The 25911-nt window shown below is 54.9% G+C and overlaps 1 protein-coding gene across 1 annotated transcript; it reads left to right on the top strand.

Annotated features, from left to right (window-relative positions):
* The first annotated feature begins 4735 nt into the window (after positions 1-4735).
* On the top strand, positions 4736-25460 carry Asic4 (acid sensing ion channel subunit family member 4). Its single transcript, XM_038339978.1, is given in 13 exon segments — positions 4736-5317; positions 20751-20895; positions 21008-21097; positions 21100-21134; positions 21322-21484; positions 21933-21949; positions 21951-21990; positions 23982-24135; positions 24634-24694; positions 24696-24753; positions 24805-24884; positions 25091-25195; positions 25347-25460. Coding segments are annotated over 13 exon segments (1644 nt in total).
* Positions 25461-25911: the final 451 nt, after the last annotated feature.

Genomic DNA, 25911 nt, shown 5'->3' with positions numbered 1-25911 from the left:
GTAAGAGTCTGTCCATGACAAGAAAGTCCTTCTCCCCGGAACGGATGATCAAGAGTTTCTTCTTTCTCCTTTCCTAGTTAATAGCTCCTGATTATAAACTGCCTCCTCAAAGATCCTAATTTTCACTGCTCGTCTCCTTGGCCGGGGTGTCTTGCCCTCAACTTTCTCCTCCCTGCACCCTCCCATCAATCCCACACGGCACCCCCCCCCCACCATGCCCCTCAGAGCTTTAATTTAATCCCTCCTGCTGCTGCGCTGCCTTATCTGCTCCCAGCGCTTCGCTGCTGCAAAGCCCTCTCCCCCCTCCTCCTCGGGATCTTCTCTCTCTCTCCTCTCTTCCTCTCTCTCCGCTCTCTGACCAGCGCCCCCTTCTGTCTAGCCTTTCTGTCACCCAGACCCCCTTCTCGGGGCTTGGGCTGATGGCCCTTTGCCCTCCTGTCCAGCCTCGGCTCAGAGTCTGGGGCTGCCCAACCACTCCCACTTTCCACCGTTCTAACCTCAGGCCACTCCATTGACCTCTCAACTTCATCGTTTCTGGCCATTCAGGATTTCTACCTTTCTCTTCTTCTTTCATGGCCCCCCCTTTACATGTTCTCTCCCTAGTTCTTCCAGATTCCTCTAATCTTGAACCCCAACCTCTCCATTCCTGGGGACCAACGATCTCCGCCTGAGAATGCCCAATTAGATGCTGTGCTTCCCTGGGATAGCCCAGGGAGGGCCTTGGGCTGGGGGGGGGGGGGGGATGTGCAGAGAGCACTGGTGACAAAGGGGGTAGGGCCTGACGGTGGGACGCTAACCCTCTTCTGTTGCCTCAGATCACGTCTGGGCCTCCCCATCCCCCTTTCCCGGGACTCTCATTAACCGCTTCTCCTGCCTCGTCCGTGGCATAAATAACCCAGATAAATCAGCCGCCGTCCGCCCCCCGCCCCTCGGCCCCCGCACAGCCCGTTTGTCACCGCTGTTCGCTCGCCAGCCAGGCTTGGCCTGGCCAGCTCCCCCCCCCATCCTTGTCCCTTCTCACCCATGTCTGTCCCACACTGGCTTCCCACCCCCTGGTCAGCACCAGCTCTTGGTTTCTGAGCTCGGGCGGGTGGCAAGGAGGTGTCCCTTGGGATCAGGAGGCTGGGATTCGATCTATGAATGCTCCTTAAGAGTTCAAAGGTTGGGTAGTTTATGAATAGAGCAGTCAGCCATCAGCCACGGAATCGGGAGCCCACAAATGATAGGAAGAAGCAGAAACAGCTTCCTCTGGAGGTGTTCCCTGGGCTGTAAAGAGGTTCCCTGAGAACCCCTTTAGGTTGAATCCTGGGAGGCCTGGGTCCTCCCTTGGGGACATTTTGCTCAAGTACAAGCTCTAAGCATCCTTCCAGTCCCCCCTGGCTAATCCATCCCGCTCTTCCTGTGGCCTCCAGCCCTTTCCGGCATGGCTAGCCCAAGCTACTCTAACCTTTGCCTCCCTTGCTTCGCTACCATTTCTCTTTACCAATTTCAGGAAGCCCAATGCACAACCCAGGGCGGGGGAGAATTGGACTGTGAACAAATCTGAGAAATGGGAATAATTGGAGGGTAGAGAGACTGGGTGGGGCTCACGTCCTGCGGGAATGGCAGCCCCTCCCCACACACCCAGCTCTGGGATCCCTAGAAGCCCCTCCCACTCGCACACAGCCAGTTTAGATCCCGGCCAGCTCCCTTCAACCCTGTTTTCCCTCCCTGCAAGGGGCAGCTGGTCCCCTGGGAATGGGTGAGAGAAAAGGGGAGGGGCTGAGGGAGCTTGGGCGCAGGGCTGGGGGTGGGGGTGGGGAAGAAACTGGGCCGGGCCCCAGGGACCAGCTGGGCAATGAGCCGGGGAAGCAGCCGGGAGGCTAAATGAGGGAGATTATCACCCAACTGCAGCCGGGCAGAGAAGGAGGCAGGCAGGGAAGCAGGGAGAGGGGGGAGAAGGGACAGGGCCAGAGGCGAATGGGGTGCGGGGGGGATAGGAAGGGGGCCAGAAGGGGCTGGGGAGGAGTGGGTGGAAAACACCAAGGGATGGGCTGGAAGGATGGGGGGCCCCCACTGAGCATAACCAGATTCCTAGAGGTCTGGGAGACTTGATTGTAGGGACTTGGGGACAATTAGAGACAGCTGGCCACCGGGCAATGGTGGGAGTCTGCTGCATGCAACCAACTGCTGCTTCACTCCAGTGGCCTGGAGTCCCCCACAGCTTCCCCCCCCCCCCCCGCAGTTAGCACCCAACCTCTTTCCTTTTAAAGGTGGAAGAGCCCCTGCTGAACTGGAGGGGAGGAGAGGGTGTTATCTGGGCTCATGGTGGAGGTCAGCGTGTGATGGAGACAGCTTGACCCGGAGATCTCAGCAGATAGCCAGGAATTCGAACAGGCTGTCAGGGCAGTAGTGAGCGCTGGGCAGAGACTGGGGGGCAGCTCCCACTTTCTTGGCAGAGCCCCAGACTAAAGTAACCTTAAAAAAGCAATTAAATCACCTTTTTAAAAAACCCAGTAAAGAAAAATCGATATCGGGAGAAAAGGGAAGCGAGAGGAGGAAAGGAGAAATAGTGTGTATGTGGCGGGGGTGGGGTGGGGGTGGGGCTTTGGAAAGGTCTGGGGGTGGAGCAGGGAGGGGGGAGTATGGGAGAGTACTGCCAGGGTATGGGGTAGAGAGGGAGCTGTCTGCGGTCACCTGGACCCTCGCATAGGAACTCAGCATCTGCTGCCAGTGGCAACTCTACTTTCTCCTGCTGTGTCCCAGCCAGAAGCAGCACCTGAACCTGTCCCAGAGGTCTTATCCCCCAGCTCTGGGAGCCTGCTGACCTGGAACTCATGGGAAGCTTGTGGAGAACCCAACTGTGCCCTGGGAAGCCACTTTGCCGAAAGGTTGGGGACATCTAGTTAGAGCACCATGCGTGGCTAGGACCGTGGTGGGTAGGTGGATTCCACACTGGAGTGGCCCCCACGAGAGGCCTGACCTAGCCTTGCAGCCAGGGTGAGCTGAGCAGCAATTTGCACCCAAGGGGAACCACTCTGGGGACCCTCCCTCTGGGCCAGGCTGAGACTGCGGGGGACAAGCCTGGCGCAGGGGAGGGGTGGCCGCTGGGCAGCGCGTGGACCTCGGGCTCTAATCCCCAGCAGCTGCCGTTTCCCTCAGTATCGATTCCCTTCCTCACTTTTTTTTTTCAGGCTGCTGGTTCCGCGGTTTGGATCGATGGAGCTGCCTCCCCCTCCCCTCTGAGCTTCCTCTCCCTGCTGCTCATTAGCGCCCCGATTAATCAGCCCCCCTTTCCCCCAGGACAAGTGTCTTTCCCCACATGGAGGGATTCACATTTTCACACGACCCCCCCAGGGTGCACAAGTGGACTATTCTTGCTACTTACCCAAGTAGGAGGTAACCAACGTATTCCCCCCACACACCTGGTGAGCACAGAGGGGCTTCCACCTCTTGTGGTGGATGGCCCATGTGTCTGACTCCGCCTCCCAGATAGCAGTCTGCAAGGGCTTCCCTACCTGGTTCTGCCAGGGGACAGGGCACCCTTAGCAACGATTCCATTGAAGCCCCCATTCATCCTCCCATTCCCTCTAATAGCCCCTCCCCGCTGCTCCTCACTTCCGTCTCCCCTGCCTCTGAGTTCTTTGCTCCTGGCCTGGCTCCTCCAGCTTCCCTCCTTTTCTCCAAGCACCGGCCATACATAGCAAGGGACTTGGAGACCATAAGCTAGTAAAGTGGTCCCAGATGAGCAGGACAGCCAGGGCAGCCTCGGCTCCAATCACAAGAATGTTGGAATGGGGGTAAAGTCAGAGAAAAGGAGCCAGTGGCCCCCCCCCCCCCGATGGGTAGGGGTGTGGTGGGTGTTGGAATCAGCAAGGCTCTAGGGAAGGAGAATTTGAGTGAAGCCACAGTTTTCTCTTAATCTTGCCGCCCTCCCCTTCCTCCCCTCCCTCATTTCAAACAAGGTGGCTCTCTCAAGGAGTTTCTGGAAGCTGCTGCGATTGGTGGCAGTGAGACAGCCGAAGGCTGGAGTCAGGAGTCAGGGAAGCCAGGAGCTAGGGGACAGAGTTGATTGGCCCTTCCTGGGGTGTGGTCCAGAAAAAAGTGTCAAGGAGTGGACTGAGCACCTTGAGCACGGCAAATGCCCGAATGGCCTGAGACTGGACTCTCATGGGCCCCCACAGGTTGACTAAGGTACAGCGAGGTTTCAGAAGCACCCCTACCCTGGGCTCTCCATCCTGGTACTGGGGTAGGGGCGGGGATTTTCCCTCCCTGGCCTGGCTCCTGGTTCCCGTGCCAGTGCCCGACGGTGAAACGCTGTTGACATGTCCTGAATTATTAAGCACCGGGGGTGGGCTCCAGAGCACAGGCTGAGCGGAGCGGCTGGGGGCTGCGCGGTGTGGCGGAGCAAGCGCTTGCTCCCTCGCTCCCACTCGCTTGCTCGCAGGACACACGCAGGGCTGACAGCTGTGCTGGTGCTGATAAGGGAAGCCACAAGGAGACGATCGAGGAGAGAGACAAGCAGCAGCAGAGGGCAGCAGCGGCAGAGGCAGCACCGGGGCTGCGGAGCTGCTGGGAGTGGAGTGACGCCCCCCACCTCGGGCCCCCACCCTGTTCCCACATCCTCCTCCTGATTGCCCTGAGTTTAGAAGAGCAGCCGCTGCCGCCACCACCACTCCGGAGGGCACCAGGGCTGCTGTCCAGGGAGGGACAGTAGCAGTGAGAGGCTCTGGCCAGTCCCAGCAGCCGGGGACAGATGCCGATCGAGATTGTGTGCAAAATCAAATTTGCTGAGGAGGATGCAAAACCCAAGGAGAAGGAGGCAGGGGATGAGCAGAGCCTCCTGGGGGCTGCTCAGGGGCCAACAGCCCCTCGGGACCTGGCCACCTTTGCCAGCACCAGCACTCTGCATGGGCTGGGCCGGGCCTGTGCCCCAGGCCCCCATGGACTGCGCAGAACCCTTTGGGCACTGGCTCTACTCACCTCACTGGCTGCCTTCCTATACCAGGCAGCCAGCTTGGCCAGGGGCTACCTGACCCGGCCTCACCTGGTAGCCATGGACCCTGCTGCCCCAGCCCCAGTGGCGGGCTTCCCGGCTGTCACCCTCTGCAACATCAACCGCTTCCGGCACTCAGCACTCAGCGATGCTGATATCTTCCACCTGGCCAATCTGACAGGGCTGCCCCCCAAAGACCGGGATGGGCACCGTGCGGCTGGCCTTCGCTACCCAGAGCCCGACATGGTAGACATCCTCAACCGCACTGGCCACCAGCTTGCTGACATGCTCAAGAGCTGCAACTTCAGTGGGCACCGCTGCTCTGCCAGCAACTTCTCCGTGGTGAGTTCTACTAGCTCGGCCACCTAAACCTGGCATGGCCAGAGGCTGGAGTGGGGGAGGAGGGTGGTGGTACTCGAGGGCATCCTCAACAGGGCTTCCCTTCCTTCTGCCACCAGAGGCAGGCCTCGTGTCTCCCCCAGCTGGTGTTTCCCTCTGGCTCCTCAGCCCTGGAGCAGCGGATGCTCAGAAGGGCTTACCCTCAGTGGTACAGCTCCTCTTCTGCATTTGCTGCTGCTGCAGTGTTCAAGGTTGGGGGCCGGGGCCACTCCTGGGGATGAGCCCAGGGCCTGAAGCTGGTCTTCATCCCAAGGCCAGGCAAACTGAACGCTACTTTGCTCTTGTTCTCTTTTTCTTCGGGGGGCTACTGGATTCTTCTTCCCAGCAAATGAAAGTGACTGGGGGGGGGGGAGAGGGTGGCTAGAGGGGAGAGGTGTCCCTGTCAAAGGAAGGACTCAGGGCTGCCTTCTGGGGAGCTGGCCCAGCCAGCCAGCTGGATGGAGACGGTCTTCGTGTATACTGGGTGCCAGTCTCTTCCGTCTCTCCCTGTCTTTCACACACACCCCTTCACAGCCGCCCTCACACATCCCTCTTTCATGCTCCCCTTGGTCTTTCCTGCTTGCCAGTGCCCCCACCCCCTGCAGCCCCTGTTCCTGCTGCTCCCTTGCCTGGCTCTGACTCTCACACTGGGAACCACTCATTCCCTCTATGTACGTAACTCACCCTCGGAGCTGGCACATGAACACACACACTCCTACGGCTCAGGGACAGTTTCCTTGCATGCTTCCCCGTCATGCACATCAGTGTCCCTGTCAACACACCCATATGCACACCTGCACACCCACACGCCGAGAGAGCTATTCATTCCATGCCTGTACCCCAGCTCATAGCTGCCAAGGATGGGGTCGTGCTTGGGATGTCATCCCAGCTCCTGACACTACCCCCCAATCTATCCCAACCTCTTCCCTCCATTCTCCATGCAGAGACAACTGTCACCATCGCCTCCATGTACGTGAATACACACACATGTACCCTCACCAGAAGTGGAGTTTCAGCTCTGCCTGCTATGCTTGCACACTTCCCACAGTTAGGTGTGTGAGTGTGCAGGGTGTGGTCTTGCACTCGTTCAGGTTCTATCAGGGGTTCCTTTCACCCACTCTCACAGCTATTATTCACAGTGTGCTTGAGAAGCCTGTCCCCAGTCCCCAGTTGATGTCTATCTTTATGTGTGTGTGAGGGTTTTGTCCTTGTGACTGTTGCCTGGCATATGAGCCAATGTGTGGTGTCAACCTGGTGCCCAGTGGCAATGGGTACTTTCTCCCTTAAGAGCCTAGCTCCTTACCCACAAGCTTTCCCTCACTGCCTCAGTGTTACCAGGAAACATGCACCAACCAGGTTCCTGGCCCCACCATGTCTGCAGTGTCTAGGGCCTCTTGCTTTGGGTTGTGTGGGTGGGTTCGGTGGGTGGGAGGAATTAACTTGAAAAGAGGGGCAGAAGGGAGGAGATTGTACCAGAAGCGGAATTAGGGAATACCAGCCTGTTGTCTAGCTAAACATTGTCTTCTAGGAAAATGAAATACTGCTTTCCAAAACCAGAGCTGAGAGAGTCCCTAAAAAGGAGGTGATGTGTGGAATGTGAGGGTGGCCTTTGGGGTCCACAGGACTCCTGTCTTGCAGTCTCTCCCCTCTGTGATGGGGGTGGGGAGGAACTCAGCCTCAGCAAGTGCTGCTGGGACAGAAATCAATGGGGTCTTTGTGTCCCTGAGTTTGTGTCTTAGCTCCTGTTGGGGTGGGCAGGAAAAGGGAAGGGTAACGATGACACACATCAATGGAGGAAAGACAGGGGGCACTTAGGGGGTGAAGGTTAGGTGACAGAAGGTCTCTGTAAGGATAAGGTGTCCAGAGAAGACAAGGGCAGGGATTCCCTTAATCTAAGCTGAGAGTCCTTGGCATCCTGAGGATGACTAGGGAAGCTGGGGGCGGGCAAGGATAGCTTTCCCTAGGTCCTCTGGTACACTGGACAGGGAGGTCAAAGCTTGTGGATCTCTGCTGTGGGGCTGTCCCAAGAACATCAGAACAAGTGGGGCAAAGCAAGCACTTGGGTGGGCAGAATTCCCTTTGGGGTTCCTGTTCTCCCATGCCCACCCTAGCCTAGACTCAGACTCCTGCCCACACCCATCCCCAGCCTGCTGCATGTAATTCCTCCTGGGCCTGGAGTGACAGCTAAGAACTGGGCTGGGGCCCCTGACGAGGGAGAAGATGGGATGCCTTTCCCGAATGAGACTGGAGAAGGGGAATGAAGACTCAAAGGTCCTCTGGGGTGGACATGGGGTCATAATGAGGCTCTGTTGGTGTAGGATGTGGGCTAGGGCGATGGGGATTTGAGGGTCTTGTTGGTTGAGGGAGATGAGAATGTGAGCCAGTTGGGGTAGCACCTGTCCAGGGAGTAAGGGGTGTGGAAATGTGCACGTGGCCGTGACAGACAGGCCTTCGGCAAGGTGACCATTATGTGTTTTCTGTTGACTTTGCCTGTTTCCCTCCTTCCCACTCCCCACTCTGCTGTGACCTTTCCTCCTGAATTCCAAGGTTAATAAATGTCACTTTTCAGCCTAATTTTTACTTCTGGGTAATGGTGCCCGCCATCCCCCAGTCCCCTAAGTGCTTGCTGCTCTTGGCTTCTGGTACCAGTGAAATCACTCTCACACTCCCAACAAGCTCCCAAATATCCCTTCATATTGCCCGAGTCAGCCACTCAGAATGCTGCCCTGTGTACCTACACATGTGGGGTTCCTTGCCAGGACCTATGGGGGACAGCAAAGAAGGGGAAGCCCTAGTCCTTCAGCTCCTGCCCTCAGGATGCCTTCAGTCTTATGGAAGAACAGGGATGGGGATGCTCAAAAGCTTAAGCAACCATGCAAGAGTTAATCAGCCATGCAAGCAATGTCATAAGGTGCCAGGATTAATTGCCAGATGGGGTGCATGGCTGGTAAGAGGTCCGAGTTCAGAGAGAGAGAGAGAGAGAGAGAGAGAGGCCACTCTGGGCTAAAAGAGGGCTGGGGAAGCTTAAAAGATAGGCAGCCCGCCTGAGGGTTTGAAGAGGAGAGAAAAAAGGAGAGAAGAGGGCAAGGTTCTGAGGGTGCTGGGCTTTTCCACACCCCATCCTCCATGCTGGCCCCTGGCTCTTCTCATCTGTTTACTCATCCACTCAGCCCCACACCAGCCCACTCCCACCTCAGACTTTCGCCACCACCCCATTGTAGAGGGCTCTTTCCTTCCTTCTTGATTCCACTGTCCCCCAACTCTGTGCCAAACCCCAGTTCCACCTCCCCCATCATGGCTCACTCACAGCCAGTCGACTTGGTAGGAGGCAGTCGCTTTCTGCCTGGCCTTCATTGCTTGGTCTGCGCAACGCAAGCAAAGGTGGTTCTAAAAGGCAGCAAAGGTGGTTCTAAAAGGCAGCGTCTCCCTCTCAGCGGGGGGGGGGGTGGGACTGTACACCAAGCGAGAGTTCCGGAGCCATCTGAGCATGTGGACTTGAACCTCAGTTCTTGTTCAATTCCGTGGCCTCGAGGAAAGAGAAATGCCCCCATGAGCAACCTAGGCTATGGGGAGGTTGTGGAGCGCAACATGTCCGAAAAGAGTTTAGCACACTTGCCCTGGCACGCACACAGTATGCACTTCACAGGCGTCAGCTGTCACAACACAACCACCACCTTGGCTCCTGACCGTCTTTTAACCTCACTGTGCTCAGCATCACCCGATGGCTTCTGATTCCTGCTCCAGAACGACACTGCTCTCCATCCCCTAGTCCCCCCGCCCCGTAGCCCTTGACTCTCACTCTCCCCCTCTGCAGGATAGTCCTCCTGAGCAAGCATGTATACGTACATATGTGCATATATACTAGACCATAACCTTCTGTGGTGACGGAAACGTCCTATGTCCTGTATTGTCCAACACGGTAGTACCTAGCCACGCATGACTGTTGCGCATTTGAAATGTGAGTTGGCATGTGCTACTAATGCATGTTGTCTTGGACAACATACTGGTGAATAAGGCTCGGATGGCTGCCTGAGGCAGGGCTAGAATTACTGATGGACTAAAGGATATACGTATGGTGATGTGTTGTGGGCTGTGATTGGGAAGTCAAGCCAAAGTTCCAGGTTAAACTGAGGGATGGGGCCGGTGTTTGGGGGTTGGAAGCTTTGGGTGTCTGAAGGCATCGTGTGAGATGCAGATACTTCTTTTCCCATAGAGCAAATATGACCTTGGTCTTTTCTCTCTGTTGCCCCTGCCTCAACATTGAGGGCAGGAAGGAGGAGGGAATCCCTCAGGGAGTAGGGCAGGTCCCAGCTCCTGGTTGTAGGACTCCCCAGGATCAAAAGGTACATACAGCCCCTAGAAGGGTAGGAGGCCCTGTGGGGTACCTTACGGTCTCCATCCCCTTCTTGGCCTCATCATGCTTCCCTCCCCCTCCCAATCCTCCTTCCCCACACGCTGGTGACTGCCGTGACTATTAATCACTCGCCCTGTTCTCTTCCTCTCTACTAATCAGGCACAATTAGACAAGGCCTCTTCCAGCTGGGCAGTCCCCCCTGCCCTCCCCTCCCTCACAGCCCTCCCCATCCGCTACCCAGGACAGCTCTGAGGCAAGGAGGACTTGATGCAAGCCTCTACTTTGTTTACCCTGACTCCCATTTTGGGGCTCTTCAACAATCTCCTCCTTCCATCCTTCCTTCATCCCTGCACTTGTCTAGTGCTGCAGCCCGGCCAATAATGGCAGGCTCTTCCTCTGACCCCCTGCCATTGTCTACAGGAAGGGCTATCCCATGTGCACTTTCCAGCTCCAGACCTTTCCTATATCCCCTTGGCTCTAGAAAGGGGGGCCATTCCTTCTGACGTTGGTCCAGGCCTTTTATATACCAGATGAACTTTGTTAATTCTGCCTGAATTCCCATCCGGTCCTCTGCCCCTACAGTCCCATTATGTATCACCCTGAGGTGTGACCCTTGTGCACATTTAGTGAGCACCTGTTTGAGGGCTGCTCCTGCCTTGGGGAGCCAGGCAGGTAGAGTCAGTGAGAGCAATACAGTGAAGGGTAGGGTCTCAGCCTCGTTTCTAGCTAACTGTAGTCTTCTGTGATGTCAAATGAACCTCCAAATCTAGTTCTTTTAATAAAAAGTTCCCTGGTTTTAACAACCCTGTAGGGTGCCTACAGCTCAGACTGAAGAAACCAGAAGGGTACTGCACACCTCTTACTTGGCAATGGTTGCTGCTCCTTGAGACCTCCTGGAGGGGGCGCTCTCACTCTGGCTGCATTGGCAATGAAGTTGGTAGGCACTGTTGGGGAATTATGCCCGGAGGGAAGTGCTGGGGGAAAGCCTCCTGAGAGGGTTGGTCTCCAAGGGCAATGGGGAGGGTCATGAGAGGCATGCCCCACCCGGCCCCACTCCAGAAGCCCTGTGGCCTCTTCATTAATCAGGAATCAGCCCCGAGCTGGGGCTCATTATCAACTCAGCTTCTCCTCTCCCTGCTGGAAGATGCTGATTAGCATCTGAAGAAATGGCCCCCATACACACCCCTCCTAGCCTCTTTATGGACCCCCCCCCCAGCCCTGTCCTTGGGCTTCCAGGAGGAACCTGCCCCCTCTTGTGGTGGAGAGCAGGGCTGCCTGACCTAGGTCTGGGTGAGGGGAAGAAAGGATAAGAAACCTGTATGTAGGGTCCTAGAGATCCTAAAGCAAGTCCACCCTCTAGGTTCCTGGACCCACCCCTGGACAGGGAGTGGAGCGAGTGGGAACGGAGACGAGGATGGTCCAGGAGAGATGGGCAGCCTCCCTGGAGGAGGAGGAGGAGGAGGAGGAGGAGGAGGAGGAGGAGGAGGAGGAGGAGGAAGGAGAGCAACCTCAGGTGGGAGAAAGATCAGCTTTTTCTGCCCTTCCTGGCTCTCCTGCATCCACTTCTTTTCAGCACCTGGACCAAGCAGGTGGGGACAGCCGGCTCCACGAGCGATGGCAGGCAGAAGACAATCTCATCTAAGAGAATTGTTGTGCATTTTGTTGTCATAGTTTTTGTGTTCGGTGGGCTGTGACAGAGGCTTAGGGTCTTTAGAGTATCCCACCCCGTGCTGTGGGGGTAGGCAGGAAGACAAAAGAGTCTGAGGCTGAGAACAGCAAAGGTCTAATGCTGTGTGTCTTCTAGAAAAGGCCAAGGATGCCAGCATGTCTTCCCTTGGCTCCCAAACGGGGGGTAGCAGACTGAATATCCAGTCCACCCCCTAAATGTTCACAGTGCCCTTGGGACACCGCTTTGGGTTGGAGGGGGAAGCAGTTCCAGAGAGATAGGCATAGGCTGCGGCAGGCGAGGCAGCAGCGAGAGTTCAGAGAGGAGCCACGGGATGATTAAGGGGAAATGGAGGATTGATTTAGGAGGAAAGATTAAAGGAGCTAAATCCGTGGCGCTTGGCTCAGCGGTGACTAAGCGTGGACAGGATAATAGCTTACAAATGTGTGAAAGGTGTAAATACCAAGCGGGGGGTGGGGGAGGCAGCTTAGCTGGCCAGGGGAGTGGGGCAGGATACCTGGCAGACCCCAGGGAGGGTTGGAGACTCTTGGGGTACTGCACGGTGGAGCAGGCCTCTCCCTAGCTGGGTTGCAAGTGGAGACTGAAGTGTTTGAGAGCCTCTGGTTTCAAAAGGAGGTTTCATTTCTAGGGCCCAGCTCCCTAGACCTCCACATTTCACTCCAGTTGGGCTAGAGACAGAGGTCGCGGGTTCAAATCTTACTCAAGCCGTACAGCGCCGCCCCAGCACCAGGTCTATCCACAGTTCCCAGGCTCACTGGCCACGCCCAGCCCTGGTCCCCCAGCTCGGTTTACTCCTGTCTGCACCGTCCCAGCACCCGCCCCTTTGATCGCCTCCCGGGCCGCAGCGGGCAGCGGGAGACGGGCGACGGTGTCTCCCTCCGCGGTGGAAGCCTCTGGCGCTGCTGTGCGCACGGAGGTCACTTTGCAGAGGAGCCGGGAGCCGAGGGAATGCAAATGAGGCGAACCCAGGGAGGAGAGCCGAGGAGGCCGAAGGAGACGGAGGGAGGGCGCTGCTCGGTGATGGATGCCTGCCCCGCAGGAGAGGCAGTCAGCGGGGAGCGTGGCCCATGGGTGCGGCCTCGTGGTGCTGCGCGGGCAGCTAGGCCTGCGTTGCCAGAAGTGCGACTAGGACAGGCGTTCCTGATGGCACCCACCCACTGGTTCAGAGGACACACACACATACACACACACACACACACAAACTACTACTGCTACTACCACCGCCGCCACCGCCACCACTACTACTACCCCAGGTCTCCCCAAGTCTTGTTGGAATTGAAAACTCCCGCCCACCAACTGTGAGTGTGAAACTGTTTGTGAGTGTGAAACAGCTTTGTTTACATCGAGCGGTGGGGGATGCCAGGGAAGGACTAGTTACCAATTAATAACATTATCACCTGCAAAACTCTGTCTGGAGTCCAATGCTTAGGCAATGGCTGCCCAGGAACAGGTGTTGTAACTGCTTACCTGGGTCCTGGAGTCCCTCCTTCACCCACTTGGGAAGCACCCCTGAGCTCCTCATTTCATACTTCCATTTCCTTGTGCCCCCGCTCCTATGCTCTGGCCACCAGGCCTTAGCCAGTTCTCTTTCCCATCCACCATGGTTCTCACATTTACATTTGAACAGACACTACCACCATTCCCAGATGCACCTTGGAGGAAGGATCCCTGAAAACCAGGAGGGTGGCTTTGGGCACTGGGAACTTCAGTCAGGGTACACTCCTACTGTCGGACCTATTGGAAGGGGGGAAATAGAGTGCCTTCCCTAAGTCCATCTGCTGTCCTCCCGGAGTGGTGGGCCAGCCAGCTTATTCCAAGATGCTTTCACTCCCCATCCAACTGGAACCAAACCCCTGTTGCATCAGCAGTGGCCTTGGCTGGGATGTCCATCCCAGCATGGCCCACAGCCGGTAGTATCTATAGTGTGATTGTTAGGTTTGTGTGTTCTGTTCTTTCTTGTTGACCCGCCACTTTGAATATGCCTGGTGCATGGTGTCGGTGCCCAGCGAACACTTTTTGAATGGATGCATGCTTTCAGGTCAGACAGCAAACTCCTCGAGATCGACTGTTTTGTTCCGGACTGTATCCCCAGCACCAGTGACTGACACATTGTAAAAGCTCGTGGAATACTGTTTGACACATGGGTTGTTCCAGTACCCACCATTCTCTGCTCTGCTACATCATGTGACCCTGGCTAAGTTTCTTACCCTCTCTGTGCCTCCACCATCTTGTCTGTGAAATGGGGACAATGGAAATAATGTCTGTCACTTTGTTCCCAAGCATTAAAGAGATCATTTATGTAAAGCACTCAAACCTGTGCTTGGTTCATAGTAGGCATTCAGAAAATTAGTTGTTGCTAACATGTTATGTTATTTCTTTCATGCCAACTTTGGAGGGTACCTGATTGTCTCCCCATTTCGCAGATGAAAAGTAGAGGATCAGGGAGGTTAAATGAGTGAATCTGAATCCCGTAGCGTTCAGTAAGCACAAGTCCCAGCGGCAAGCCAGGCTGAGCCTTCTTCTGCTGGAAAAGCCAGGTCTCAGAACCTGTGCATTTTGCTCGGAAAAAGCTCCATGCTGATCAGCTCCTAAGGGCAGACATCTTTACCAAGAGGCAGAATGCCCCGTGAAGATGGGCCCAGTGGGAATCCAAAACCAAAGCTGTTCAGCTGTGCTGCGAGGCTGGAAGCTCCCTTCCTGAGGTCAGCCCCCTTCTCTGAGTGCCTGCCAGGCATCACTTGGGGATTTATCTCTCATCTGCAGTCCCAACCCGAGGAGGAAGAATATCTGGTTGCCTTTTATGGAGGTGCAAACCAAGGCGGAAAGAGATTGTCCGGCATCCGGCTCTTGATCACTGCCTCCAGTTGTTTGTTAAGGTGCAGGAGGAGGTGGGGTTTCAACTCTACCATGTCAGGCTCCAAACTCTTCCTCTTCCCCCATGTTCTGAGGCTCCTGTATCCATTCCCAGCATCACAACCAATGCTGGAGTGTCAAGCACATGACTGCACTTTACCAGTGTCTGTTTGTTTAAGGAGGGGAGTCTCACTGTGTTGCCACAAAATTCCTGGGTGGAAACAATCCTCCTGCCTCAGACTCCTAAGTAGCTGGGACTACAGGTGCTTGCCCTTGGGCTTGCTATTGTCTTCTCCTTTCAGACTTACAACTACCCCATGAAACAAGGCAGACAGAAATTTTCTGGAAGGTTTCCATTTGACAGAAGAGAAATCTGAGGTTCGGAAAAGTCAGAAAATCACCAACCCAGGTTACAGGCTGTCGGAGGTAGATTGCAGCTAGATTCAGAGTCTACTGACTCCCATGGAGGTGACAAAATTAGCGAAGAATGCTGGCACTGGCTGGGGAGGCAGGTTGGGTCATAGCGCTGGGTCTTATTCCTTGTGTGCACTGGTTGGGGAGGCAGGCTGGGATATAGCACTGGGTCTTATTCCTTGTGTGCACTGGTTGGGGAGGCAGGCTGGGATATAGCACTGGGTCTTATTTCTTGTGTGCACTGGCTGGGGAGGCAGGCTGGGTTATAGTTCTGGGTCTTATTCCTTGTGTGCACTGGCTGGGGGGAGGCAGGCTGGGATATAGTTCTGGATCTTATTCCGTGTGTGCCTTTGGACATGGAGCTGGCATCTCTGGGCTTCTGCTTCAGCTTTTGTTCAATGAGGGGTTGGGCCGAGTGATCCCAAGACTTTGACCAGCACAGACATTCAAGCATTTTGAGTTGGCACTTTCTTCCCCTACTCCTGGAGAGGATAGAGGATAAAGCACCAAACCTGGATCCTGGGTCAGCCCTGAGTGAAGTCATGGCTTAGGAGCTTTTCCACCCAGAGTGCTAGTCATGGCTGGATGAAGATATGTCCAACCCCTTCGATTGGTCCACAGTGAACTCCAGAGTACTGCAGGATGAAGGGGAGTTCATTCCAGGGCACCTAAGAAGGAGGCATAAAGATGGGCCTCACAGAAGAGGGCAGAGGGATAAAGGAGAGGGGTTACCATCCACAGAGAAGTAGCTAGGAGGGAGGTGCTGGGGTCTTGGCAGAAGCTGGATGCCCAGAAGGCGGTGGAGATAAAGCCCAGGCTGCAGATTAGCTATGGGATTAACTGCCTGGTCCTTGCTGCTTCTGGCTGCTTCTTATCTCCTGGAGGCCCAGGGCCTTCTCCCACATAGCTGAGCCCTGGCCCTACTAATTGGCTATTAACCCTGTGGGCTCTGTGGCTACAGGGAGGAAGAGGTGCTAGGGAGGGCTGAGGGGGGAAAGCCAGCAGCCAGGCAGAGAAAGCTATCTTGGGAAATGGGAGCTGTGGATGGATGGAGCTCAGAGGGCTGAGAGAGAAGCCATCGCTCAGGGGAGCAAGCTCTGGACAGATCTCTTCCAGCTCCTGATCATTGTCTCGGGAAGATGGGGGCGGGTTGGTGTGTGTGTGTGGGGGAGCGGAGAATAGAATAGGGAGGACATCTGCGTAACCTCAGGTCCAAAGTAAAATCTAGGAGGAAGACAAGGTATAGAAACTGAATACTCACATGCAAGGATGGAGAGAAAAGCAAATAGGATAGAGGCAGAGAGGGCAAGGGACCAAGAACCAAGCAGCATCTAGGATATAGGAGAGAGAGGGATGCTCAGATGATTAACAAGCTGTCCAATGGCTAGAAGCAGGGAACTGAGCCAGAGGGACACCTGGCAGGGTGCTCTGAAAGGTAGACAGACCAGGGAGCTAGAACGTGGAGAGATAGACAGATCAGGAAAACAGGCAGGGGACTCAGGCCAGCGCTTGGGAAGATGGTCGGGAGCAGTAGAAGGCTGGCTAGAGAAGCTGGCGGAGGGGAACCTAGGTGTCCTGTTTATGGTCCATCCACTTCCAGCTCAGGGGAAGGTTCCAAGAGGTTACAACACTCCAGCTAGGGCTGATAGCATGCGGTTGGAAGCCAAGCTTAGAGAGGTGTTAGGGTTTTGACAGGATCAAAGCCCCAATGGGCAGACATACAAGCTGAGGTTTATCTAGAGGATGGCCCTTCCACCCATCAGGACACTTCTTGGCTGGGGTGCCAACCCTCTCTGTGATTGGGCCCCTAGGCTCTCAACTCTTGTATACACATCCCCCCTTTCAGGCCAGTCCATGGAGAGGGGAGCAGTGGCCGAGCCAGTTGGGACCTTGTGGCTAAACAGCCGTGCCGTCTCCATGGAAGAAGCTGTGGGCTGTGGCTGCCACCAGAATTCTGTCACTTAGGAGCTAGTGGCCTGACTACCCACCACCAATGCCCGGGCCAGCGACTGTCTCCGGGGCAACGACGTGCTCTTCTCAGCAGTAGGGCTTGACCCAGGCTGTGCAGGTGGCCCAGTCCTGACAGCCTGGCCTGTCCATTCTCGGTAGAGGTGGCCTTTGAGCCTGAACGGCGTTCACACACCTTCTTTGTCACTCTCTGCCCCCATCCAACCACTTCATCAGCTCAGGAGGCAATCCACCTCCTCCCAGGCTAGGTTTGAGCAGGAGGCTAGACTCACTGTCCAGCAGCACGCGTCTGTGTACATGTGGTGAAATGCAAACCTACAGTCCTGCTCTATCCAGGGAGCGTCGTTCATTCCCTGAGCCGACACTGGGTATTCCACAAGGACTGATTGTATTGTACATGGGGTTCCGTCTGGTTCAAATCACTGCCCCTTGCTGGCTGTGCACACTTAGCCAAGTCACTTTCCCTCTCTGAGCTCCAGTTCCTTCATCCTTCACGGGGGGGCAACAATAATTACCCTCATGTGGCTTCTGTAGAGGCTCCAAGGAGAAAAATATATCAAAAGACCCGATTGCTGGTGTGGGTGTGGACAACGCCTTAATGCCCAGCGCTCGGGAAGGCAGAGGCAGGTGGAGTCTCTGTGAGACACATAACTCAAGTGTAATGAAATTCTAAAAAAAAAAACAAAAAAAAAGAAAGACAAAAAGAAGAAAGAAAATTTGATCTGGGACAAAATGGTGGATGTTTGGTTTGATCATGTCTGCCTTCCTGCCTTTCTCCGTTGCCCTTCCCCCGCCTTCTGATCTGCTGATCTCTTTGACACTTTGGAAATGCCAAGAGGGAAGGAAGCAGGAACCCCACCTCACACTTTAGGCATACTGGAGACCTGCGCGTGTGGGCTAAGCTTCAGAGAGGATCTGTTGTCATTGCTGGGCAGACACGAGTGAGCCAACACAGCACCCGGGTTTCCCTCAATAGTCTGGGGGCATCATTTCCCTCGTCAACGCAAGCGTGCACTCAAACTGGCTGAGTTGGCAGGAACTGATTCCAGCGTCTTTTGGGCCTGAAAAAGGAGGATGGTTGGGAACTTCTATGTTCCCTGTGTCCTGCCCTTCCCTTATCACTAGGGAGACAGGAGTCTTGTACTCAGCCCACTTCATGTTCTCCCCCACAGCCATGTCCCAAGAGACCATGACTAGGCCCAACCTGTCTTGCTTGACTCGTGTATCTTCTCAGTTATTTCCGTTTCAACACCAGAGATGGGACACAGAGCTCCCCCACAACAGGCACTCACTTTGTCACTGAGCTATATTCCTGGTCCTTCCACTCATTATTTCGAGGCAGGGCTTCACTAAGTTGCTGGCGCTAGACTTGAACTCAGTTTGTAGCACAGGCAGGCCATGAATTTACAGCGCCCCTGCACTGGTCCGGAGCTGCTGGATTTACAGGCCTGTGCCACCATGCCTTGTTCAACCAGACCTTTCTACTTACTGCGCGGTGCATGGATCAGCAGGTTTGTAGAAACACAGATTTTCATTCCAGGGATACCATCTACCTCTATGTATTCAAGCAGAAGTGGCACTTTACAAAGGGGATCTGGGTGCAAAATGACATCTGGGAAGCACTAATCTTGGAGACCTCTGCAAGCTGGTTCCGATTCTCTGACTTTCTGTCTTCTCATCTGCTGAATGAGGAGTAGCAATACCACCCTCAGGGTAGTTGTGAGGGCTCAATTGGACTAAGCACAGAACCTAACGTACTTGGGGGTACTTTGAACGATTGAAGGTGTCTGTGGATACCCACCCCACGAGGTCCCCATGATGCTCCACAGGCACAGGCTGTGATGGACGGTACAAGTGGAGACAGAAGTGGTACAGATGGGGACAAGGACGGGAACCCAGAAGTTGGGGAGGGAGAGGCGAGGAACGGAAAGGCAGAAGACACCGAGAGGAAGGGGCTGAGGAACGGAGCTGAGGGGAAAGAGGAGCAAGGGAAAGGAAGGTCCAGTAGGAGGCACATCCCATCTTTTTCCATCCTGAGGTAGCAGCTGGGTGGTCTGGGGTGGGAGGGTGAAAGCAATGAATTATGGGAGTGGCTGGAGCTTTGCATCCCCATGAGTTCCATCCAATCACCAGCTGTGTGGCCTCATTAGAGTCACTTCACCTCTCTGAGCTTCTGTTCTCTTCTCTGAAACCAAGGTCATCAAACACATCTAAAATCAGAGTTCCTGGGTGGACCGACATGGCATAGCAGTAGATGTTTTCATGTTTGTAAATGTCAAGGTGCCTGTTGTGCGTAATTTTTTGTCTCAGAAATCAGTTTGGGTGAAGGAAGTACTGGGCAAGGGGTGGGGGTGGATGGGGTGGGGAACTGCTGGAGCTGCAGATAGCTAACTCACTAGAGAGGGAAGACAGAAAGAACTCCATCCCTCAAGATATCCCTAGAGGGCCCCCTCGGATTGCTTCAGAAGTCCACACCTCCCAGCTCTCAGCCCAGCCTCTTCCTTCAGCCTCTCCAGCTGGCTGTCAAGGCTGAGATTTCCCTCCATACCACTTTTAGGCCCCTTCTCAGCTCTTACAGTGTGAACACGTGCGTTCCCAGGAAAGGGGGTGGGGGGAGTGTTGGAGCACACTGACCCCTTGCCTCCAGTGAAGGTGCTGCCTGTGATAGATTTGACACCCAGGGGCACATCTCTGTGGGGTGAGCCTGGCAGGGGGGAACTAGAATCCAGGTAGCTCTCTCATTCCAGCTGCTCAGAGACTCTAGGCAGCCACTAAAACCCCAGGCTGAGCCTGTGCCTTCATCTTTGGGTCACCAGCGCCATCTGGTGTTTTTGGGAAGAATGCTCATCGAGGAGACACGAGCTGGGCTTTGGATAGGAAACGGTTATGAAGCCCCACAATGGGACGAGCATAGGGGACACCAGGCAGGCTCTCTGCTTTTTGTACAACTTGCTCTCTAGTGGAGGGCATGGTCAGCGGACAGCGAAATGAGCAGATGAGCAAGGTCTCAGGTCTTGATTCATGTACTGAACAATTTTACAGAGCGAGCATGGGTGTGAGTTGAGCAGGGCTTGCAGGACAGCCGGCTCTGCCACTCCTGGAGGGGGCACGACAACCAAGTCTGAGGTAAACAGGAGTATCTGATGCTTGAGTTTGTCACCGTTCCAGGAGTGGCGAGGCAGAAGAGGGGGCCAGGGTCATGCTGAAGGGCAACTTCAAGGCGAGGGAAAGAGTCTGACTTCATTCTCTGGGAACTGAGAAGCTATCAAGTGTTAGTTTGAAAATAAGTTTTACTGAGGCTGGGGGATGGCTCAGTGGATGAAGGACTTCCATACAGCATGAGGGCGCTGATCTCCAGCATTCAAGTAAAAAGCTGGGCACTGGGACATGTGATCCCCACAGTGCTGGGGTGGCAGAGACGAGAGGATCGCTGGAGTCCGCTGGTCAGCCAGCCTAGCTCAGTGAAAGACTTTGTCTCCACAATAAGGTAGGTGAGGGTGACCGGGAGGATGCCTGACTTAAATCTCTGGTCTCCACCCGAATGCACACACTGGGTACAAGTGCACACACGCACAAAGAATAAATTAAGTTTTATTGTGTGTCCCTGAGGTTTATAGCTGATGCGCAAGCTACAGATAAAATCTGGCAGGGGCACTTGGTTGGCTTGCGTGCTTTGACTGCTGTGTGGAGAACGGAAGGAAAGGATGGATGAAGGGGAACAAGTAAGTGGAGAACATGTTGAATTTGCTACGGGAGTGGGGAAGATGCAGATTTTAGAGATCCTAACCAAAAAAAAAAAAACTAAGTAGCAATAGGAGGACCCTTTACTCAGTGGTGGGAGGGCAAGGCTTGGGGGAATAGCAAGAGTCTGAGCCTGGCATGGTGGTGCACACCTGTATTCTCAGGGCTTGTGTGGTTAGAGCAAGAGGATTGCGAACTCAAGGCCAGCTACATGGGAGCTCTTGTTCACACAGTGCAACAAGCTCTTGGTTAGGGGAATTCCTGGGGTGCTGCAAGGCCTTGGGGAGGAGCAGACCCAGCTTGAACTACACACAGTGAGACCTTCCAAAATACAAAAAAACCCCAAGGTTCTGTTACTGATACATTCTGTCTCCCTCCAGGTCTACACTCGCTATGGGAAGTGTTACACCTTCAATGCGGATCCTCAGAGTTCACTGCCCAGCCGGGCAGGTGGCATGGGTAGTGGCCTGGAGATCATGCTAGACATCCAGCAGGAGGAATACCTACCCATATGGAGGGAGACAAGTACGCAGGCAGGGAAGGGATAAGGGCACAACTCAGGGGTGGGGGCCTGGGTCTGGCTCTCTGCCTGGGAGTAGGTTCTGAAGCGGTCCTCCTCTGGTCTCTTGCTGTGCAGATGAGACGTCATTCGAGGCAGGTATCCGGGTGCAGATCCACAGCCAGGAGGAGCCTCCCTACATCCATCAGCTGGGGTTTGGTTGGTCCCCAGCTTCCAGACTTTTGTGTCTTGCCAGGAACAGCGGGTGAGCATCCCCAGCTAGGCCCAGCCTGGGCACAGGGAAAATCTCTTTTTGAAGGGATGCCGGCCAGGCCTGCCTTGCAGGCACCCAGTCTGCCAACCCCTTAACCCCTGCCGGGGGCTATTGACACTAGAGGACTGGCCTTAACTGACACGCTTGGCCTTGACCTTGTCATGCCCCATCTCTGCAGCTAACTTATCTGCCCCAGCATTGGGGCAACTGCCGGGCAGAAAGCGAGCTCAGGGAGCCTGAGCTGCAGGGCTACTCCGCCTATAGTGTGTCTGCCTGCCGACTGCGCTGTGAAAAGGAGGCCGTGCTGCAGCGCTGCCACTGCCGGATGGTGCACATGCCAGGTGGGCACCTCCAGCCCGTCTTTGGTGCCACGCTTCTGGGCTCCTGAGATCCCAGGAGCCGAAACATGTGTACAATATGTACACATGTCTACACTCATACGCATGTGCTCAGGTGTATGTCTGGATATTTATACATGTTTTCATATGCTTGGGAATGCATGAATTTGCATGCTTGTGTGCATGCTAGTATATATGTGTGTATATGTGTCTTGGGGTTGTGTGCATGAACTTAAGAGCGTACACATGGTTGTGTAAGCAAGTGTATGATTAGACGCATATGTTATACAATGAAAAAAACAATTTCAGTTTTTATGTATGAGTGTGTAGGACATTGATCTCTTATGTACATGTGCAAAACAGGCATATATGTGGGTGCCCACGTGGGTGGTGGTGGTAAAGGAGTAGGGAAAAGGCTGTGGATCTCAGAAATACTCTTCTCTCCTTTCAGGCAATGAGACCATCTGCCCCGCCAAATATCTACATTGAATGTGCCGACCACACACTGGGTGTGTGCTGCCTTTCCCCTTCTGTGTCTCTTTACCACTCCTCACCCCTCCGTGTGCTCTTCTCCTCTGCGTCCTCTCGCCTATCCTTCCAACATGTCTGGGAGGTCAGGTCTTGCTAAGGTTGAGCTGATTCTCACACCTCAGGGGGGCGGGTCTAAGGGCTTCTGCAGGTTCAGACACTTGGGTAAGTGGTGAGAGACCATGGGGTGATATTGCAGAGAATCCAAGACCGGGAGTGAAGGGCTGGGCTTCCATCTCTCAGTCCTTGCCAATGAACTCTCTCTCTCTCTGCCCTTCCCTCCTCTCTCTCCTCTCTCTCCTGTCTCTCCTCTCCACTCCCTCTCTCCTCTTCCCTCTCTCTCTCTCTCCTCTCTCTTTCTTCTCTCTCTCTACTCTCTCCTCGTTCCCCTCTCTCTCCTCTCGCTCTCCTCTCTCTCTCCTCTCTCATCCTTTCTCTCTCTTCTCTCTCTTCGCTCTCCTCTCTCCCCCCTCCATCCCCTCTCTCCTTCTCATCCTTCCACCCTCTCTCCTCTCCATCCCTCTCTCTCTGAGAAAGTAAAATGACTTCGCTAAGGCCCTAGGAAAAAGTATATTGCTATATGCTAGTATGGGTAAAACAACCCCATCTTTCCACAGGCCTCACCTGATCTGTAGCTTGCTCATCCATCCATCCACCCACCGCCCAATAACCCTTTAAACAATCAACTGATTGATTCAGTTCTCTAGACCTAGTCACATGTTCTGAGAGGTAAAAGTGAGGGACCAAGAGCCTGCCCATGAACACTTACTGAGGACAGATGCTAACCAACTAACAGTTCTTGAATAGGGGTATCTCAAGGGTGCTATAAGGACCTGGGGAGAGACACATAGCCCCACTCTGGAAAGGCAGGGAGGATTCTACATGGAAAGCCACATATCAGCAGAGATTTGAAGGGTTGGTTCTACTTAGTAGGGATAGCATGTCCCATGTCACCAATATCTTGTGACTAGAGAAAACATGATTTGTCTAGGGCACCCAAAGGTCAGTATGGCTGGAGAGAGAGGTCAAGGGAGGGAGCAGAAAGTAGAAGAGGGAGGTTCTGGGAAGCCAACAAGGCCTTAGGGCAAGGCAGAAAAGGTGAGTGGGTGGGATGCAGAGTAGATCAGCCAGGGGCTCGCTGCAGAAATCTAGATGTGATGGGCCTCTGTGGAGGCACTTGAGATGCTGGGGGTAGCAGGCTGGTATACCACGATCTCCCCGTATCACCGGCACCTATCAAGTGCGTGAGTAAAGAAAATTAAACGAAGGAACAGATGTAGCAGCTGGAAAGGGAACCACAGGTGCGGTGAGAGCTCCCAAGATTAGCAACACCAGGGGGCCTTCACTTTTGGGCTTGAAGGAATGAAGGAAGGAAGCATCACTGAGCTGAGAGACAGACAGACAGAGAGAGACAGAGAACACCTAGGGCTGTTTGAGAGGACTGGCTGGGGGCAGTGTGACACAAGAGGAAGAATGCAGCCCCTGCCCATCTGTGGCTGGAAACTGGAGAAACAGATACCACTGCCCTATTTACTTCCTGACCTGCCTGACCACAGGCTGGAGGGCAAAGGTGTCAAGGGATCAGCAGCCTCCTGGGGAGCATCCTAGTGTATCACGTGTGAATCCTGTCCATTCATCCATCCCTCATTTCCCTCCCTTCCATCCCAGCATCCTTCCCTTAACTCCTCGTGTGTCTGAGAACTCATGTTGACTAATTCTGGCAGATATGCTCTTACCTTCTGAGTCTTGGGACCACCTTGTCCCAGGGAGCTGGGGACAGAGGGAGAGATTTGTGGAGGTGCTGCTGTCATGGGTAGTTTAGGGTCGGTCTGAGGGGGACCCCAGCCAGTATTAGAAGATGGCAGATCTGGCCCTTTTTTTTGCTAGCTCAGGATAGACTTCGTGCCTGTCCCTACAGCCACTGGGCCTGGGGGCCACCCTCCTCACTGCAGCTGATGTCTCTGTGTTGCAGATTCCCTGGGCGGAGGCTCTGAGGGCCCATGCTTCTGCCCCACCCCATGCAACCTGACTCGCTATGGCAAAGAGATCTCCATGGTCAAGATCCCCAACAGGGGCTCAGCCAGGTATCTGGCGAGGAAGTACAACCGCAATGAGACCTACATACGGTAAGACATGCCCACAGATGGGCTTTGTGTGGAGGGCCCTTCAGCAGGCCTGGGACACAGCAGAGACTGAGACTGAGCCGCCTCTTTGTGTACATTGGGTCTCCTGCCAAGAACGCCAATCACAATCTTCCTAACTGCCATCCTTCAAGTTACATCCTGGTCCACTTCTGGGAAAACCCTTCCCAGTCCACGTCTGAGCTGCCACAGCTCCTTGCACGTTCCCCCGCCACTGCATTGTGTTAGACCCATTTATGTCTTTCTCCTCAGGCCAGCCTGGGCTACCTGAAACCCTTTCTCAGAAAAACAAAGCAGAACAACCACAACAAGACCACAGAGCCAACACAGCTGAACCTAGTTCCCTTTGGGAGTCGGAGGTCACCAGCTCCCCAGCACAGGGGTCTTAGATCAGGATCAGCTAGCTAGACTGAGGAGGATACCCCTGCCGGTTGTCTCCTCAAGACCAGCAGCCCCACACAGGTGTCATTTCATGTCCCCTAGGGAGAACTTCCTGGTCCTGGATGTCTTTTTTGAGGCCCTAACTTCTGAAGCCATGGAGCAGGCGAGCAGCCTATGGCCTGTCAGCCCTGCTGGGGTAAGCCCTGACCCTTGCCCCGACTCGTGTGAATCAGCCCAGCCTGTTCCCACTGACCCTGCCCTCTTGCTCTTCAGGGGACCTTGGGGGACAGATGGGCCTGTTCATTGGGGCGAGCATCCTTACCTTACTGGAGATCCTTGACTACATCTATGAGGTAAGAACGCGGAGGAAAGGCCAAGTGAGTGGATGCGGCTCCCGGGTGGGCTGGTCTGGCTGGGGAGTGGGCTCGGAGTTCTAGAAGTACCTGTGGGTCTGGCTCTGAAGAGGTTGGATTGGGGCATGGGGACCCCTAGAAGAGGGGTTGCCAGGCACCAGGTCCTATAACTGAGACCCTTCTATACCTCAACCTTGACCTGCAAGGTCTCCTGGGATCGACTCAAGAGGGTGTGGCGACGGCCCAAGACCCCACTGAGGACATCCACTGGGGGCATCTCCACTTTAGGGTTGCAGGAGCTGAAGGAACAGGTGAGTCATCTGCTCTCCTCCCAACCTGGAGAGCACCCTCTCTCCAGGGCCACTTCCTGAAAGTTTCCAAGGCACCCCAGAGAAGGAAAAGTCATGGTTGAGACTTGAGTACACGGCTTGACCACTGTGCCATCCCCTTTCCATTTTACAGAGTCCCTGTCCAGGCCGGGGGCATGCTGAGGGTGGGGGGGCTAGCAGTCTGCTTCCCAACCATCACCACCCTCACGGCCCCCGGGGGAGCCTCTTTGAAGACTTTGCTTGCTAGGATGATGCTGTGTGGGGAAGGAAGTATCCGTGAGTCTGGGATCCTAACCAGGCCCCACACACCTCCTGCTCCCGAGACAGAAGGCCTGGGGCAGCCCAGGGCTCAGGGTAGGGGTGGTGCTCACTGAGAGGCCAGGACTGGGGTCCTGCTCTCCCCGACCCAGGCTCGGCTGCCTTGCACAAGGGTCCTTCTTGTCCACATTCCCTGCTCCCAGGCAGGTGTCCAGGAAGGACTGAAGACCAGACTAGAGGCCCCTGAGGAGGGGAAGGAGGAAGAGAAAGACGGGGGAGATGGAACCCTGGCAGGGCCCCTCTGTACATCTGTATATATTTGGGGACTGGGTGGGGGTGGGACACAGACATAGAAGGGTGGGGCTGCAGGGAAGGGTGACACAGGATAGTCAGGGTCCCAGCCCTAGTGACAGAGGCAACTCCTTGGGACCTAGGCATGT

Source organism: Arvicola amphibius, chromosome 8 (genome assembly GCF_903992535.2).
Source record: "Arvicola amphibius chromosome 8, mArvAmp1.2, whole genome shotgun sequence".
NCBI lineage: Eukaryota > Metazoa > Chordata > Mammalia > Rodentia > Cricetidae > Arvicola > Arvicola amphibius.
This window is presented reverse-complemented; position numbering and strand designations above follow the sequence as displayed.